General features: G+C 48.9%; 1 protein-coding gene across 4 annotated transcripts; it reads right to left on the reverse strand.

Moving 5' to 3' along the window:
* Positions 1 to 616: 616 nt before the first annotated feature.
* Positions 617 to 15,989, reverse strand: DACT1 (dishevelled binding antagonist of beta catenin 1). 4 transcript variants are annotated; one of them, XM_086894007.1, is made up of 4 exons: positions 15,618 to 15,989; positions 12,991 to 13,123; positions 11,318 to 11,380; positions 617 to 8,822 (listed from the first exon to the last, which is right to left on the reverse strand). In XM_086894007.1, exons 1-4 carry the CDS (start codon positions 15,972 to 15,974, stop codon positions 7,078 to 7,080), a joined length of 2,298 nt encoding a protein of 765 aa, XP_086750133.1. In that variant the 5' UTR covers positions 15,975 to 15,989; the 3' UTR covers positions 617 to 7,077. The 4 variants fall into 4 exon arrangements, with proteins under 4 accessions (XP_086750133.1, XP_086750131.1, XP_086750132.1 ...); XM_086894005.1 differs by having other exon boundaries at positions 617 to 8,936; XM_086894006.1 differs by having other exon boundaries at positions 11,225 to 11,380.
* Positions 15,990 to 18,790: the final 2,801 nt, after the last annotated feature.

The following is an 18,790-nucleotide window of genomic DNA, read 5'->3' on the forward strand; positions in this document are numbered from 1 at the left end:
AATTCAAATTAACATTTTGAATCCAGTTTCACCTTACAGAGTCTGGCTTTTAAGGAAGAGCAGCCAGTTCCTTCCAACATGAGCCAAAAGAAGTCACTGGGACAGTTTGTACAAACAGGCATGGGACTCTTGGAAAGCTTAGTGACCTTGATCCAGCATTCCTGAACACATGCTTAATTCACCCCAAAGCCTGTGCTGAAATGCTTCGCTGCATAAGAATGGGCTTAATCACATGCTTAAACACTTACTGCATGAGCACTTCAGAGATTAAGATTGATTAGGTCCTTCTCCTACCTGTACCCCATACCTCCCCTCCTCGTGAAAATCTCATTTCTGAGGGCATGAAACTCATAAGGAGACACAGGGAACACATTTTTCAACAGATTGCAAATTTTCCAGCTTCCTGCCCCCTGACCACAGAAGACTTGACCTTTTTAAGGGGGGATAAAACAATTTACTTCCAAAGCCTGATGGCATGAACCCCATCACGAGGTCAGAGTCCAAGTCATATGGGTTTTCCTTTAGTATTATCAAGGAAGTCTTAGTTCCCAGAACTTACAACTCCTTTAAAACAAGTAAAATCCAGATTTTCAGAGCTTGGCTCAGTGAAATCAAGTTGTTAATGTTAAAACACTTTATTGATCTTAAAGGAATACAGCATGGAAACAAAGGCCATTAATTGAGAGAGAGGCTCTGTTTACATCAAGTCACACAGCATGAAAGGAATGAAAGGAGCAGATTCAAACTCAGGTCCCCACAAACTGAGGTCCCCAGAAGAACAATATACAAAGTTCAAGTGTTTACTTCAGCCTAGACTTGGTCTGGTCCCCAGTGTTGCTTGGACCAAGCTTGCCCATATTTTCTGACTGGAAGCCATGCCAGGCAGCCCTCAGTGGGTCAGATCCCCAGATCCCTGCTCAGGGGAAGCACATCTGCCCTGCCCCTGGGACAGGGTTCTACCAGTGTGCTCCAAAACTGCTCTGCTGCCCCAACCAACACTGGTCAAGCAGAGATGACCATGGAATGCACTTCCAGACTGCTCTGTTGCTCCAAACCAAGGCACAAGTGGAGACACAGTCAGATGGAGAGAAAAACTCCCCAAGGACAGCAAATTCCCAAGGCAAAGAGCAGTGGAGGCACTCTGGCTCTAGGATGGTTCCTTTGGTGTGTAAGTCACCAGCTTTTCTTGCAGTTTATAAGCAACTGTGGGGTGTAAACCTGCTGCCCAACAATGACTCCCAAGGTAGATTCATTTACGGACTGAAGTCATGAGGAACACACATGGATTGTGTCCATAAGCATATTTTTGGGGATGATGTTCACCATAACAGAGGATTTAGAAAGGGTGAATGAATTTATTGTGCCAGAGGACAAGAGTGACCACAACCATGTGTCCATAATCTGGATAAATGCATGTCAGCATCAGCCAAGTGTGGAAAGTGAACTTCTTGGCAAAGCAATGCAAAACTCGCCTTCAACAGAAGTTGGGAGGGCAAAAAAACAAATAAACATTAGAGTGAGGAAAATTCAATTGCATAGACAGTTACTTCAGTTACTTCATTAGTTAAAGAGCAGAGGAACACAGGAAATGGTCTGCTGGATGAGCAGGATGGTGCACCTCCCCCAGCTAATGGTGCTTCAGCAGCTGCAGGAAAAGACAATCTTGAGGAGGGCACACAAGTCTGGCCACTGTCTGCAGCCCAGTCACCTCAAACTCTTCCTGGCATCCACAATCATTGGTAGAGCACATCCATCCCTACCTTCTCTTTCCCTCTGAACTTGCTGATGTTACATCCATCTCACCGTTTCCAGCAGAAACAAATTCCCTGCTGTGTAAAAAAGCACTTTCTAGTGTCCCTTTTAAATAGATCCCCCTGGTTTTCATGTATCTCCCCTCATTCCAGAGCTGTGAGAATTTTCAAACCCCAAAGAAACTCACAGAATCTTAGAACAGTTAAGGCTGGAAAAGACCTCTGAGATCAAGTCCAACTCTTAACCCAAGCACTGTCTTGTTCACCACCACATCAAGTCCCCAAGTGCCACATTTTCTGAACATTTCCACGCATGGTGACTCCACCACTTCTCTGGGATGCTTGTCCCAATGCCTGAACATCCTTTCAGTGAAGAATTTTCTCCTAACATCCAGTCTACACCTCCCCTGGTGCAACTTGAGGCCATTTCCTCATGTTTATTGCTTGTTAATTGGGAGAAGAGACTGATCCAGGCAGAGACCTGGCTCCACCCTGCTTTCAAGGAATTGTAGAGGGTGATAAGGTCTCCCCTAAGCTTCCTTTTCTCCAGGCTGAGGCTCCTGGCCCCCTCAGCCACTTCTCTCAAGACTTCTGCTCTAATCCAGTCCCTTCATCCATTCCATTGCCCTTCTCTAGACATGCTCCAGCATCAATTTTTTCTCACCACAGCATCAATTGTTTCTCCATCTGTAATGTTAAGCTGAGAATGGTTCAGTTTTTTGTATTAGCAGCTCAGTCATATTTATTTTTGTTGGCTACTCCAAAGGTACATACTCTGAAATTAGCTATTAAAAATGTATTTAGCCTTTTCTGCTTCCTCAGAAATGTCCTTGTTCCCTCTTGTAAGAAAAATCACGTGTCTGGAGAAAGCCATGCCCAGCATGGTGAGTCACCTGCCAAGTTGCCACCACTGCTCATCGAAGCCTTTGCTGCCCTTTGTGACAGGAAGGGGTGCAGGTCCCTCAGGGATGGCTTTGCTGGCTGCCACCTGAGGAGTGCCTGACCTTCCTCTGAGCCAACAAACAGATTTGGGATTACTGAAGGCACAGGACTGTTGTGGAGAACCTGTTTTCAGTCCTTATCCAGCACGAACCCCAAGCCATGGGAAAAGTAGAAAACTCGTAAAGGATGGGCAGATTCCTGCTGCAGCCCCAGGGGCAGGAAAGCTGCAGAGGGCTGGGACCTACAGGCTCTCTGCAAGCAGGAGCTGTGCTGTGGAAGGCCAAACCCAGACCTGGGGAATGGAAGCTCATCTCTTGTCCCCAGTTCCTACAGGACTTGGTCAGATGGTTTAAGCACCTCAGCAACTGGGAGTGCCAAGAGTGGCTTTGATCATTCAAAGAATTCTGGAAGAAATGAGGCAGAATCGCTGGGAGGACTCCATTTAGTCCAGTCTAACTTACTGAGCAAGGTGTTAGGCTGAAACACCTCCTCCTCCTACCTCTTCCAGAGATCCAGATGAACCAGGATCAGACCCCTCTATTTATGGGACTCTCCACTCCTCCTTTCCCTCAGACCCAGCTGTCTGAGCCCTTGCTCCACACTGGATTTCTCAGGGCAAGCAGGAGGTCCGCAGCAGGGGCCCCACGCAGTTGGGATGTCTGGGCACCATGCCAGAACCTCTCCCTGACCCCGCACACACCAGACACAGCTTGATTCTTTATCTGCTGACCCACAGCTGGTGGCTGGGCTGAGGGAGCAGAGGATAGAGCAAAAAGGCTGCTGGAAGGCAGACAGCCCAGCGACACACTCATCCCCTCAGGGCGTGTGGTGGCGATTCCCTCAGTGGGAATTCCATGTATTCCAGAGGTGTGCAGAAACACTGCATTATCTGAACCACAAGGAATCCAGCTCAAAGGGGTCTACTCATGTTCCTTTATGCTCCTGTACTTTCCTGCACATAAGGAGCATTGGGATACCTAATCCCAAAACTCCCCTCCTACCAACCCCACCTTGAAACAGCTCCCAGTGCAATGAAATGTTCCTGCTTCAGACTTCCAAAGACAACCATATACACTGGGGATAATTAAAAAGTGAACATCATGAAAAATACACTGGCAAGCTGCGAAGCTGGAAAGCCAGGTAGCTTAAAGAAGTGCCAGATATTCAACTGGTCTCCAAGATCAGCAGATGTTTTTCAACATAGCATTGCAAAAACTTCCTAACTCAGATGTGTTTCCTAAATCAGAACCAGAGATGAGAATGTGTGTTGTGTATTGGGACCATATCAAGTACTTTTCCAGCACTGTTAAGACCTGTTATTAAAAGGAAAAAAAAAAAAAAAAAGAAAAGGAGGGGGTTGGGTGTCGATAGAAAAAATGAGGCCTGTTTAAAGGATTCTGGATGCTTCCCTAAATCATGTAAGAAAAGGAAAATTCTTTCCCCAAACTGAAAAGACACGGATGCAATTAGGAGGGAGATACCATCAGCCTATTTCCAAGTCTGGTATTAAGCTATACAACAAGAGAACTGTGGAATACAGTGGCTGCAGCTGATACAGCCTTAGCGACATTTAGGTGGTTATTTTATTTTCTTTTTTTACTCAATGATCTGAAAAGAAACCATTCAGCAGCTCACTTTTGAAAAGTAGCCTCCCTCACCCTGTACAAGGCAATCTGCTATAGCACTACAATTAATAATGATTAAAAACTCATCATCCCACTGCCACTGGGCGCTGCTTTCTCTTTCCACCAGCAGCTCCTTTACAGCCAGAGAGTGCACAGCTGAGGATCCTCTCTGCTGCTCTTCTACACCTTTGAGGAGATTTACAGGGATTTGCACATGTTTTTCTCACTCAAAGAGAGATTATGTGGCATGATTAAGAGATATTCTAGGAAAGAAACTACCAGCTTCCTCAAGACATTCCCTTTGTTTGATATAACACCCATCAGTTATTAATGGGATGGCTTTTAGCTGTTGCTTAGCCTTAGTAATGTCATATTTAACAAAAAACATTGCTTCTCTCCCCTCTTTGTAGTGGCAGCCCTTGTCCAGCAATTTCTGGATGAATTATTCTAAACCAATATATATATCTTTTATACATATATATACAGGTTGCCTTTCCATGTATAAAGTAATAGGAGAGTTATGAGCAGATAAGAGGACTTTCAGCTTTTGCTGTTTCATGGGAGGTGGAAGTGCAAGGACTTTCTGAGTCACTGAATCCACAACCTGGTGATGTACTGCAAAACCCTTATAGAAACCAATTTTCCACTGCTTAAAAAAAACCAAAAAACCAACAAAACACCAAACCAAACAACAAAAAAAACACAAACCAAAACAAACCCAAAAAAACCCAAAACACCAAAAAACCCCACAATTAGGAAAAGAATAATTTGAGACATTATAAATAGGGAATTACCATACTGCAGATTAAAAAATAGAATGTGCCTCTTAGGAAAAGTGTTCCCGCTGTCTCAGGAGCTGCTCCCTGAGATGTTTAATTCTGAGATGTTTAATTCTGAGTGGATCTTTCCCTTCTACATTTGCAGTGCAAGGAAACCTGGTTAAAAACTGCTCTGCCTTTCAGCTGGGTGACAGCAGGAAGGGCACAGAGGAACCACAAAGGAAAGCTCTGCTCAGACCTTGCTATGGAATGGACAGGCTGCACACATATCCCTGAAATCCACACCAGCCACAGCACCCACTCCAGCTGTCTTCTGCTGCTTCGTGGATGCCAAAGCAGAAGATGAACCTGCAGAAACCAGCTCAACCAGCCCAAAACCTCCAACCTTCCCACCAGGCAGCTCCAAAGCTTTTGTTGTGAATAGAAGCAGTGCTACTTATGGAGGGCATCTTTCTCCTTTGCTGCCAGACTCCCCTCCAGTCCCATGGGAAGAACCTGAGACAGAGACCAGTGGGTGATGCAGTTGTCACCTTCTATGACCCTACTAGGGCTGGAGCAGAGCCAACAGCCAAAGCTACAGAGGGACCCACCATGGGCAGGCAGCCTGTGCTCTCCTCCACCCAGCCCAACTCCCAGAGCACACAGCTCTTGAGGATTCACTTACTGGACATTCCATAGGGACACCTGATGTGTCCCACAGATAGATTTGGTTACAGAAACCAACCATCTGCCCTAAGGTTGTACCAACCAAAGTCTGCAAGCACCCAGAGAGCAGGATTAATATTATACTTCCATCTGCTCTGAAACATGAGCTGCCCATCAGCAACAACCTGAAGATGCCTCAGAGCTCCTAAATCCCATCTTGCCCTTGGAAAAATGCAAGCTATGAGAAGAGGAGCCACGACAAGTCTATTCCCTCAAAGCACAGGTCACATCCACAGCAGCATTTTAAACTTGTCCCATTTCCTACATGGCTAAATGCAAGGAACGTGAACAGGTCACCTCAGGAGACATCTAAGTGGTGACAACACCAATATAAAAGCACTGACTGGGTCTGCACCAATGTAACAAACTTTAAAAAGTATTAAAACAGACTGTTTATTACAGCATATGATGTATTATATTAATTTACACAATGATATATATATATATAAAAACAGCCATTGATGATGTACAGTAAATTGGACATCAACAGGAATATTAAAACTACTGATACTCATGCACGTGACATGCATATGGTTTTTTTTTTTTTTTCTTTTTTAAAAGCAGTTTTATACAATATAATGAAGTTACTAAGCCTTGGTCATCTGCTCCAGCTGCAGTTTACTCTGGACACCACCACCATCCACAGTGGGACTCCCAGGAGATCGGAGCAAAGTGCACTCCAGGGAAGGCGACTTAACCTCGGAGACAGATTGAACAGGAACCCTTTCCTGGTGGGGGAAGGCTGGGGGAGGACAGGATTGAGTTTCAAGAAGAGAATCAACAAAGAAAAAAACCAAAAAACAACAGACCAGAGTACCAGAAGGAAAAAGTTCAAGATGTGGTAAGAGCAGCAGCAGAAAGGGACAAGCAAAAACATGAAGAACCACCCTCACTCCCTCCCCTTTATTCCCTAAAAACTTATGACCTTAAGCTGTTGATATCCTCTATAAGACCCAGAACTGGAAAAACTAGGCAAGGAAGATCCATTCCCAGAAACATTTTAGCCTTTTCTCAAAGCCTTCTGACATCACGCGCTGGAGGCTGTTCACCACTGAAATGGCAGTGTTGTGTTGGGTTGCTTTAAACAAGTGTAATGGTCTTTTATTTCCACATAAAAGGCACTAGTATCCACCCAAGTTCTGAAGACAAGTGACATAATTTACCTTAAGTTTTAAATATTTGTATTAAAAAAAAAAAAAATCTGTGGAAATATGTACAAAAAAAAGCACCTTGCTTCCGAAAGCAGAAGCAGATACATTCCACCAAGTCACCTCACTAGACGGTCGTCATGAGCTTCAGGGAGCCTGACCGAAAGCGGAGGATCTTCTTCTTGAGGTTATGGGAGGCTTTGATTTTGACAAAGGCCTTGGCCGCATTTTCATGCAGCTCCGGTGCCGTGACTGTTTGGATGGGGAGTGTCTGGACAAACTGAGACCAAATCAGGCCCCCGCTCTCATCAGAGTCGCTGGTGGTCGTGCTCTCCCCTACAAACTCCACCTCGCTCAGGCTTGACTCGCTGTCTCCAAAGCAGTTCGTGGTGTAGTTGCTCTGCTCGTCCTCGCTCGTGTCCACCACGGTGGAGTGGAACAAGGACTCGCACTCAGCCGAGTACTCCGAGTCGCTGGCCACGTAGGCGTAGGGGCTGACATAGGGCAGGGGCACCTGTGAGTAGACCCCCACGCCCTCCCGCCGGTTCCTCCTTGCCCTCCGCAGGGCCTCCTCGTAGGAGATCTCCGCCGAGGACTTCCAGCGGCGGTAATCGGCACGCTTGTGTTTGGGCTTGGCCACCACAACCTCCCGGCCGTGCCCATGGGAGCGGAGGGCAGATCTGTGCAGGCCGGCCTGCCGGCCCGGGAGGCTCGGCTCCAGCGGCAAGCCGCTGCCTCTCTTCCCCCGTGACGAGGGCTTTTTCAGTTTCTTATTTGTATCCAACTCCTCAGGAAAGCGGCACTTCTTGCCGGCCAGTTTGGCTTTCTCCCGCAAGGTCTGCGAGCTGTTTTCCACCCCGCTGGCAAGGTGGGACCTGTGTTTCAACGCAGAGCTTTTCAAAATCTTGACGTTCCGGGTGCCTTTGTGAAGCTTCATGCTCTGCTGCTGGGCCGGGATGTACTGGGCGTTCACCAGCAGCCCATCGTCCAGGCTCTGTGAGGAAGAGCCTTCGCTTTTGAAATCCAGCGCGGGCCTCTCCTCGACGGCCGGTGACGAGGAGCGAGCTGCCTGCAAGCTGCTCTTCAACAGGATCTTTTTGGGAGGCTGGCTGACCCTGTTCTCTGGCTGCAGCACCACCGGCTTCCCTGGGGTCTCTTTGGGAGACGCAGCAAAGAGCTGGCCGTTCTCCTTGGGGACGTCCCCGGCCGTGGCCGCGGTGCTGCGGCCCAGCTCCGGCGGTGCTGGTTTGACGCCCCGTGGCAGGTGCTTGCTCTGGAGTTCCGCTGCTGTGCCGGGTGGGAAAGCTGCCGGCAATGGGGCCTTCCTACTCTCCAGCTGCTCCCCAGCCGGCTCCCTTGGCCTCTGCTTTAACGGGGAGGGAGCCGTGTGGTCCGGAGCGGGGGTCCCACCGGGAGGCAAACACACCGGCTTGGAGCCCTTCAGGTTCACCACGTTGCCGTGGGCCACCATTGCTGCCGGCGGCCGGACGCACATGCTCCCGTGCCTCAAGATCCCTTTGGTGGCATCGGCGTTGAGACTCGTCCGGGGTTTGTTAGTCCTTACTGCATGAGTCTTTTTCTGAACCAGGCTTAAGATGTAGCTGTCTATCCTCTTGCTGGTGGAAGGGCACGGAGCCGGCCAGGAGCTCTGCGGGGGGAAGGCGTTGGCGGATTGTCCCGAGTCCGTTTCGGATGGAGTGCAAACGTCGCTCATATCGCCAGCGAGCCTCTCCTCTTCTCGCTGGGGGTTCTCAGTCACGGGGAGAAGGAACATGGGGCTCTGCACAGCCACAGCGTGGAGCGGGCTGGGGTAGCGGTAGATGTCGTTCCCGTTTTTAGACACCAGATCGCACTGGTACTTGGGATGTACATCTGCAACGACATCGAGGGAATTTGAGTGCGGTGTGGATAAAGAGCGACAGACAGAGCCTGCGGTCTGGTCCTCATGCTGGCCTTCCTTATTATAGTCCATCCAGCCTATGAGATCTGAAAGGCATTTTAGAAGAGTTTAGAGAGCCTGCCAGGGACAGCTGTGCTACGTTTTTAATGTGCTGCCAAGGACGCCGGTCCATCTACACACAAGATGCAAAGCTTTAACTACAGCAGCAGCAGCTTTGCAACCAGGGGTGCTGTTCAAGCAATATAAAAAGCAGCATTATCCTTCTGTGGGTCTCCCTGTCACTGCATCTACGTGGGATTTACCCCGCTACGACCACACGGTTAAAACAATAAAAATCACAGCCCTAATGAGAATATGTACATCGGTTTCAAACCTGTGCCCAGGTTGTTAAGATCTTCCTATCTTCCTTTCAAGCCACCCAGAAGTCTGCAAGGGTCTCTTATATGTTACACAGTCACCTGTGAAACTCTCTGCAGGCCTCAGCACATATGAATTTTAAATCCAAAGAGAAACATAAAAAATACAGACAAGAGAACAATTAATTCTTGTAGCTTATTGACAAACTTCACTTCCGGATTTTATTCAAGCATGTCTCGGGTCAGGAAAAAAATCCAGACTTAATTTTATTGTTATTATTGTTACTACTATTATTATCATAACATTTATAGCAATGCCAATAGTAATAACAGATGCTCCTTTTGAGTAATAAGGGGTTAAAGAATGGGAAACAGGCCCATGTTTTCACACAAGTACAAGGAGTGCAGGTCAATCCAGCTGACATCCTAGCCTTGGCTCTGCAAAGAGAGTTCTGCCAGAGAAATCCAGTGCTTTTCAAGATGCATGAGTCAGATTTAATGATTAAGGAGCTTACTAAGAGAGGTAAGCAACCTTAAGAGCAGGGCTTCCACCCAAGCACCTAAGATTACTATTATTTTTTAAGCTTAAGTTGCCCTTGTTGTCTTCTTGGGTAGGGGTACAATTTAAATGATCTTCTGCCAGTCCTGTTTTCTGCCCTTGGGCTGGAAATTTCAGCCAGGGCACTCCACTTGGAATGCTCAGTGCTCATCACTTATCTAAGGCTTATTTCCAAGAGGTCTCATGGGCACTGATGAAATTTGCTGATAGAGATGATGTTCCCCCAGAGAGGAAGACCAGGGAAGTTAAGAGAATAAACTTCCTCCAGATCACCTCTCAGTTTTCCTACGTTTCCTAAATTCTAAGTTGGCTTCAAGGAATGTTGACAAAAAGATATTTTTTAAATTTGTCCATTTGTGAAATTTCATCCCTGAAAGTGAGACTGTATGAATAATGAGAGGTTTAGGTTTTTGTGGTGTATACAGAAAAAATAGCAATGCAATCAGCTGGAATTCCTTGTGCAGTTTTTTTTTTCTTTTTAATGTATGAAGATCAAATATACCTTACAACAGAGAGCATTATATTTCCTTGAGCTGCTCACAGAAAAACTTAGGGGACTTGTCAGCATCTCAGAATGAATGAAACCCAGGCTGTATTTTCCCAGTTCAGAAACAGGATAGCATGAATTATTCTGTCCTTGATTCACAACAAATCACTATAATTTAGCCTTAAAAGTAGAATGCAAATTGGAAATTTGGAAATATTGTAAATACTGTGGTTGGAATCACCTTCCCCAACCCAGAAAGAGCTAAAGCTTTTGAAAATGTCTGCACTCAATAACACTTGATCACAACAGTCCTACTGTTTTCTGGAGAACAGAGGAGGCTTTCCTATTGAATAATCCCCCAAATCAAGGCTTGCATCCTCAGACTGGTGTCCAAAGAAAGTTCACAGCTCTCTGCCAATGACACAAAATGTACCTGGCCTGTTCATGATGTCTATTTGTCTATACTATATAAATGCAGACACACCCCATCTGGTTCACCTGGGGGTCTGGGACCATCAGAATTGACAAAATGACTGCTAAAAACATGTGCCCTGACCCCCTAAAACCTGGAGCTGCTCCTTACTCTGTGACTTTAATGCTGACATGGCTAAGAGCTACCGTTAATTATTGCTATTCACTAAAAATGCTTTTCTAAAGAAAGAGAAATCAGCTGACTGATGTGTTTCTGTGTACAGGTACCACTGCCCTCTGCTGGGTAGAGCAGCTGTCAGATCTTCACATGCCATTTTCATGTGTTTAGAGTGACATATTCATGTGCAAAGCTGGACCAGTGGAGGGCAAACAGTCCTGCCTCATGACCCACGTATGTGAGAGGCACTGGGATCTTTTCACAGCATAATATGGCACATGAAAGGAAGAAGGGTTAATCCAACCCAGGTACTCCTGAGGCAGTATTTCCAAAGCCAAAGCCACCTCCTGGAGTATGATGTATTCGACCTGCTTTTACTATACCTGCAGATTTAGGGCGTCCATCTGAGATATTCAGTGTTGCCTCCAAAGGGCTGCAAAAGCAAGTGCTAGAATGGCAACTGGATAAACACTCACTGAAGACAGAGTTAGATGAATTGGAAAGCGATCCAGAAGCTCCATCACTCAGCTCATAAAACCCTATAAAAATAAGAGTTTGGATTTATATTAGTTATGACTACACAAAGTTACTATTTGTGTCCCTAGAAAGGCAGTCAAGCTGGTGTTTGAGTTGGCTTATTCTAACACAAGTAGTTATGGGATTTCATTCAGCCACCCCAAAAACAGCCAGCAATTTAGTAATATTCTTATTGCCGTGAATTTACTTTGTTTAAAAGTAAAGCACTTAAAACAGCAGAGCTTATCTTAGCATATGGATTTTTTTTTTTTAACTTTACAAGGGTTGGGTTCTAACCCTTACAGGGATTTTCAGATTTTAGCAACAAGGATCCAGGCTGTGTTTGGCAGCCCACTCATTTAATAGAGTGTTACAGTTCCAAGACAGATTCTCCAACTATTACTTAACTATGAAAGTGTTGGGCCCAATGCTATCCATTACTTTCCTCAAAGTTCTGGAGATAAATATAATATTTGTGGATGACAGGAATGAAGAAAAATGGTAAATAATGTGCAGATGCATCAAATTAAATTTCCTGGTAAACTGGGACTACTCAAGGAAAAACAACACACCACAAACAAAATTTAAATTGTTCATTTAGGAATAAGGAATTCAGAGCATGCCTACAGAATGGAGATGCATCCTGGAAAACAATAATCCTGGAAAGGGCTTAGTCAGCATGGAAAAGCAGCTCAATCAAGCTTAATGATATGGCAAAAAAAAAAAGCTAATGAGATTGTTGGATGTACAAAGTAGCTAATGAAGAGCAGCAGGGAAATGACTTCAGCAGTCTACATGGCCCTGGTAAGAAACATTGGAACGGTGAGCACAGTTCTTGAATCCAGCATGCTTAAAACAAAGCTAAAAAAATTGGAAAGAGGCCACCAAGCTATTTAGGAGCTTGGAAAAATGCCTTAAAATGAATGACTTCAAGAACTTGACCTGTTTAGCTCATCAAACAAAAGCCAGGAATTATACTGTATAGCACCTCCAAGAGGAGGAAAAGCTGGGTATTAGAAAAGACCTTCCTTTCGGGAAAAAAAACCAACCAAACCCAAAAATCAGTGCTAGAACAAGAAGGATTCAGACTAGAAATTAGCAATGGCTTTAACAATTGCAAGTTGGAGGACTCTCCTTTTTAGTGTGTTCAGAACAAGTCTAGAGGCCTCTAGGAAAGGCTCCCCATAGTTAAATACCATTTACTGACTTCAGCACAGTTAGAATGAGATTAAATTCAACATATGGGGGATAAAATTGTTTGATTCTGTGCTCCTTTCTGGCTGTATGACCACTTTTGATGTCTTCCTCCTGATGGTGGTGCTTCTTTTTACCATTTTTCCTTCTGCCTCCTCCTTAATATACAGGACAATTAGAACTTTGCAAACCAATGTGAGGGTGGCCTTGAAAAAACAAATGCTCCAAACACTAAAAATGTAATTAAGCTTGAAATGCTCCTCTGAAAGAAGCAAACAGCAGGCTTTCAGTGAACTCTCTTAGAAGGAATTAATTATCAGAGTGTGAACGAGATGTAGACATTTACTGCTGGAGTACTGAAAACTCCAGCACTAAAATCTACAGCCAGGTAAATTCCAGGTCCCAAGGGAGGCTGCATTTTGCTGAGTACTGCCCTTACCTGAACTTGGACGACTGTCTGTCTCCAGGTGCTCATCTGTCGTTTTTTCCACGTCCAGGCGGAGATCACTTATTTGCTTATCCAGCTCTTGCAACTGATTTAATAACCCAGCATCCCTCCTCCTCAAGCAGTTCTGCAAGAGAAGACGACAAAGAACATCAGCTCCTTCAGTGGGGCAGATGTGAAAGGGTCCCAAGGACCAATAGACTTGTCTGTCTAAGCCTTGTGAAACACCTCGTCGATATCCTTTTATATAAAAACCCAACAAAGCCCCAACATTTTAGAGGGATGCTCTGGATTAATACTTAAGTGAAAAATTATGCAGGCACTTCATGCCAGCCTGTTCCAGCCAGTTCTGCATGAGGAGCATGTTCCACAGTTCACAAAGACCAAGGGGCTGTGCTGACCACAGCTGTAAGAACAAAGCTGGATTGTGTGATACGGCCAAACCAGACCTGTGCACATGGAACGGGCAAGGACGGCCGTGCCAGCCTAGCAGGGCACGTTCCCCACCACACTGGTGTTACTCAAAGATCACATCTGCTCACACAATGGCACCAAACAGCTCTGCCAACAAGTGCCTGTGGTGTGGGAACCGCCTTGTTCTGCTGCACATTATGAGCTTGGAGTCCACCATCCAGAGAGCAAGATTCCCAGGGCTAGGATCACAGCCCTTTCATTAGTTTTGCAGTGCAGCAGGAAGGAAGAGTAATTCTTCCTCTTCTCCCATTATAATTGTATGAAATTGCTGCGAGATGAATTTTAAGGCTATTTATGAAGGTAATTTGATGGCATAAAATAAGCAGTAAGAAATTACTTTGCAAGGCACTCATTAACCCACGGTCAACACAATCAGTTTCCCCCTGTGTATTATAATGTTGCTTATCCATCATCTGTTCAGCTTCATACCCTTTAATTGCTCTGGCTTTGGGGAAAGTGGAGGAGGCTGGAGGAAGGTTCATCTACTTTTGTTTCTTTGAGTGCATCATTTGACTGGCACTCAGGGGTGCTCTGATACATTCATCGCAATGAGTTTTGATGTTCATAGCAGGACTAGTTCTAAACCCATTAAATCCAGGATAATCTTTTCCATGGAGTGGACCAGTCAAAGAATCATAGATTCACAGAATGGACTGAGTTGGAAGGAGCCCTAAAGATCATCTCATTCCAACCCTCTTGCCATGGGAAGGCAAAACCTTTCTCTAGACAAGGTTGCTCAGAGCCCTGTCCAGCCTGGCCTTGGTCAAAGGCAGAACAAATTCTAAGAGCACTGGCAAGCAGCGCTTGAAGATGTGCTGGCGTTGAATGCCATCCTTTGGAGAACCAAAGGGGTGATCCCAAACCTTGTCCCCCGTTCCTGCCGAGCCGGGGCTGGCTGGCAGCCAGGCTGGCGGAGGTGATGGGTTCAAGGGATGACTTCGCTGCGCCACCTACTGCCACCAGCGCCCCCTCCCCCAGTCAGCACCGCATCTGCTTCCAATCTGCAATGTCAAGTGCACAAATTAAAGTGCTACCACAAATCCCCCACTTTTTTTCTTTTTCTTTTTTTTTTTTTTTCTTTTTTTTTTTTTTTTTTTTTTTTTTTTGAGTAATGATTCCGTGATCCTTCACTACGGCTCTCGGCCGGCAGCCAGCCCCTTCTCAGCAGAAAAAAATAATTTATTTTTATCTTTTCAAAAGGGAAATAACCTTAACCTAACTAAACCAAATGGGGGAGAAGAAGAAAAAAAAAAAAATAAGAGGTAAAACGGGGGGTGGGTGGGGCAAAGAAAAAACCAGGGAAGTAAATCACGCAATGCAACTTCTCCCTGGGTGAAAGCAAATGCTGAGCCGCGCACAAAGAGCGCCAGGCACAGCTGTACGCTATTTTCATTGAAAAATGATCTGCCGCTTCATGCCGCCCTCCATCTCTTCCCACACCGGCTCCAAAGCGCGTCCTCCAACAAAAGCATCCCTTCTTCACGGGCCCGATCCTGGCGGTGCCCGCTGCCTCCTCCCGGGGCTGGGACCCGGCAGCCGGCTCCCAACTTCCATTCATGGCAACGGCGGCGCCTCTCTTGCCATGAATGGAAGCGGCCCGGCCGGCCTGGCTCCGGGAAGGGAACAGTTCCGAAGGGACCTGTGCGGCCACCGGCACAACCCCGGCACGACCCGCGCCCCTCCGAGCTGTCAGCGGCTGCCGGCTCAGCTGCGCGCCGCGCCGGGTGACAGCGGGGCGGGGGAGCCGCCCGCGGGGACTCCCAGCTCCTTCCTCGCCTCTCCGCGGGCAGGACCCGCGCCTCACAGCCACGCGGGGGGACCGAGCGGCCGCGCATCCCCCGGCGCTCCCCGTCCTCATCCCGCCCGCATCCCGCGGCGCTCCCCGCCCGCATCCTGCCCGCATCCCCCGGCGCTCCCCGCCCGCATCCCCCGGCGCTCCCCGCCCGCATCCCCCGGCGCTCCCCGTCCTCATCCCGCCCGCATCCCCCGGCGCTCCCCGCCCGCATCCCCCGGCGCTCCCCGTCCTCATCCCGCCCGCATCCCCCGGCGCTCCCCGCCCGCATCCCCCGGCGCTCCCCGCCCGCATCCCGCCCGCATCCCGCGGCGCTCGCCACTCGCATCCCGCGGCGCCCCCCGCCCCCGCTCACCAGCTGCCTCCGCAGGAGGAGGATGTTCTCCTCCAGGAACTTCTCCTCCAGGCTGCGCGGCGGTGGCCCCTCTCCCGGCGGCTCCCCGCGGCCGCCCTGCGCCCCGGGCCCCGCTCCCGCCGGCCGCCGCAGCAGGAGGCTCTTCACCAGCAGCTCCTGCCGCTGCCGCAGGTACTCCAGCTCGCCCAGCCCGGCTAGCGTGGCTTCCAGCCGCTCCCGGGTGCGCTGCCGCTCCGCCTCCGCTTCGCCCTTCTCCCTCCAGCGCGCATCGGGCTCCCGCGGCGCCCCCGCGGCTCCCCCCGCCGCCTGCCCCGGCCCCGCCGCCGCCGCGGCGCTCGCCACGGGGCTCGCCTTCATCGCCGGGGACGGGGCGGCCGCCGCTGCCAGCCCTGCCCGCGGGGGCACCGCGCCGAGCCCCGCGCTGCTGCCGCTGCCGCCGCCGCTCGCGAATGGTCCGCGGGGCGCCCGGCTGCCTCCCCGGCTGCCACCGCCCCGCTCCCGCCCACCGCCCGCCTCCATCCCTCCTCCATCCCTCCTCCATCCCTCCTCCATCCCTCCTCCATCCCTCCTCCATCCCTCCTCCATCCCTCCTTCATCCCTCCTCCATCCCTCCTCCATCCCTCCTTCATCCCTCCTTCATCCCTCCTCCATCCCTCCTCCATCCCTCCTTCATCCCTCCTTCATCCCTCCTTCATCCCTCCTTCATCCCTCCTTCATCCCTCCTCCATCCCTCCTCCATCCCTCCTTCATCTCTCCTTCATCCCTCCTCTATCCCTCCTTCATCTCTCCTTCATCCCTCCTCCATCCCTCCTTCATCCCTCCTCCATCCCTCCTCCATCTCTCCTTCATCCCTCCTCCATCCCTCATTCATCCCTCCTCCATCCCTCATTCATCCCTCCTCCATCCCTCATTCATCCCTCCTCCATCCTTCCTCCATCCCTCCTCCATCCCTCCTCCATCCCTCCTTCATCCCTCCTCCATCCCTCCTCCATCCCTCCTCCATCCCTCCTCCATCCCTCCTTCATCCCTCCTCCATCCCTCCTCCATCCCTCCTCCATCCCTCCTTCATCTCTCCTCCATCCCTCCTCCATCCCTCCTCCATCCCTCCTTCATCCCTCCTCCATCCCTCCTCCATCCCTCCTCCATCCCTCCTCCATCCCTCCTCCATCTCTCCTTCATCCCTCCTCCATCCCTCCTCCATCCCTCCTCCATCCCTCCTCCATCCCTCCTCCATCCCTCCTTCATCCCTCCTCCATCCCTCCTTCATCCCTCCTCCATCCCTCCTCCATCCCTCCTTCATCCCTCCTCCATCCCTCCTCCATCCCTCCTTCATCCCTCCTCCATCCCTCCTTCATCTCTCCTCCATCCCTCCTCCATCCCTCCTCCATCCCTCCTTCATCCGTCCTTCATCCCTCCTCCATCCCTCCTCCATCTCTCCTTCCCGCCCGTCTTCCTCCCCGCCCGGCCGTGGTTCCACACCCGTGGTCGTCCTGCTCCTCATCTTCCTCCTCCTCCTCCTCCTCCTCTCACCTCCATCGTCCGCTCTCTGCGGCGGAGTGCGGGAAGGTGAGGGATGCGGGAGTGCAAACCGCTGACCTTCCCAAAAACTCCCTCCGCGACCTCTGGAGCCCTGCAGGGCGTAGTCACGGGCCAGCACAGAGTGATGATGGAATTATTGTTATAGAATCGCAGAACGGTTTGAGTTGGGATGTTAAAGACCACCCCCTGCCATGGGCAGGGACACCTCCACTATCCCAGGCTGCTCCAAGCCCCGTCCAACCTGGCCTGGAACACTGCCAGGGATGGAGCATCCACAGCTGCTCTGGGCACCCTGTGCCTCACACCCTCACAGGGAAGGGTTTCTTCCTAATTCTTTATCTAAACCTGCCCTCTGACAGTTTAAAGCCAAACGCTGCTTATACAAACCAACACATCCAAACCAGGAGCAAAAATGATGCATCATTTTTGAATAAAAAATAAAAATCCAGGCATGAAGAGGTGAGAGTGTAAGGAGAGGGAAAAGTGGGAAGCAGAGGAGAACATGGAAGTCCTTACAGTGGGGTGCTGACCATGGCATGGGCAGCAGGATCAAAGCATTGGGAGCTGTTTCTTCAAAGCCTGTGTGAGTAAACCACTCAAAAAAAGCCATAATGAAGTGAACTTTGCAGCAGCACGCAGACTAATTGCAGCAAAGGATCTGCAATTAGGTTTTCAATGGGCATGTGGTGGAAAGAGGCGGAGAGTGGAATGCAGATGCTGAAGGGAAATAAAAAAAAAAAAAGGAAAATGTTAGTTTCAAAATAGAGCAAAAATTGTGTTGCAGACGTACTAAGGGGAGAAAATGGAAGAGGTGGAAACAGGCATTGAGGGATGCCTCACAATGTGGAACCTCCACAATATGGGCTTTGTTTGGGAAGAGGTGCCCCCACTGTACAATGGCTATCATGGACATTATGAGCATAAGGAAATGCTCTTTCTCACTACCCCTCCAAAGATTATGAGTGTTTGTGGTACTGAAAGGCCTCAGATGGAATTTGTCTCCTCACTCCCATGCTGCTTGCACACACAACACAGTGCTGTGCCACACACCTGCTTTACCTGGTGGGTCCTTGTCCTGAGAGCCCACAGCTGGCAAAATCCTTACTTCACAGGCTTCTTAAACCACTGTAAAATGCTTTCAAAAAAGGACATCCCCTTCCTCTTGCAGCTTCAAACCAGCCCCCACAAATCCTGACCCAGATGTAGGTGAGGGCACATGGCTGGAGCTAAAGACAGCTCTGCTCCTTTTTGCTGCTTCAGCCCACAGCCATGGCAGTGGAGGCCATCTGTGGTCATCTTCTAATTTAAACTGGGAGTGACTTTTCAAAGGGTCTCTCCAGATCATCCCAGCTCACCTGAGATTGCTAAGAAACACTGGAAATAAAAAGAAGCCACATGCTGGACTGCTGTCTCTCTACTCCTTTTATGTATCTGGGCCCATAAAAAGGCCCAAAAGTAGGTTCAACCCTGGCCCCACAACATTTAGGCCACCACTGCTGACTTAAAAATCCTCTCCATGGCTTTCCCTCTTGTGTGGATCTTGGCTCACAGCATCCTTGAGCATGCTGATGCTGAAACTTATATTGCAACACAGAGTTGATTTTCCAAGGGCACCGGAAGCTCTCCAGATACAA

Source organism: Cyanistes caeruleus, chromosome 6 (genome assembly GCF_971803275.1).
Source record: "Cyanistes caeruleus chromosome 6, bCyaCae1.hap1.1, whole genome shotgun sequence".
Taxonomy (NCBI): domain Eukaryota; kingdom Metazoa; phylum Chordata; class Aves; order Passeriformes; family Paridae; genus Cyanistes; species Cyanistes caeruleus.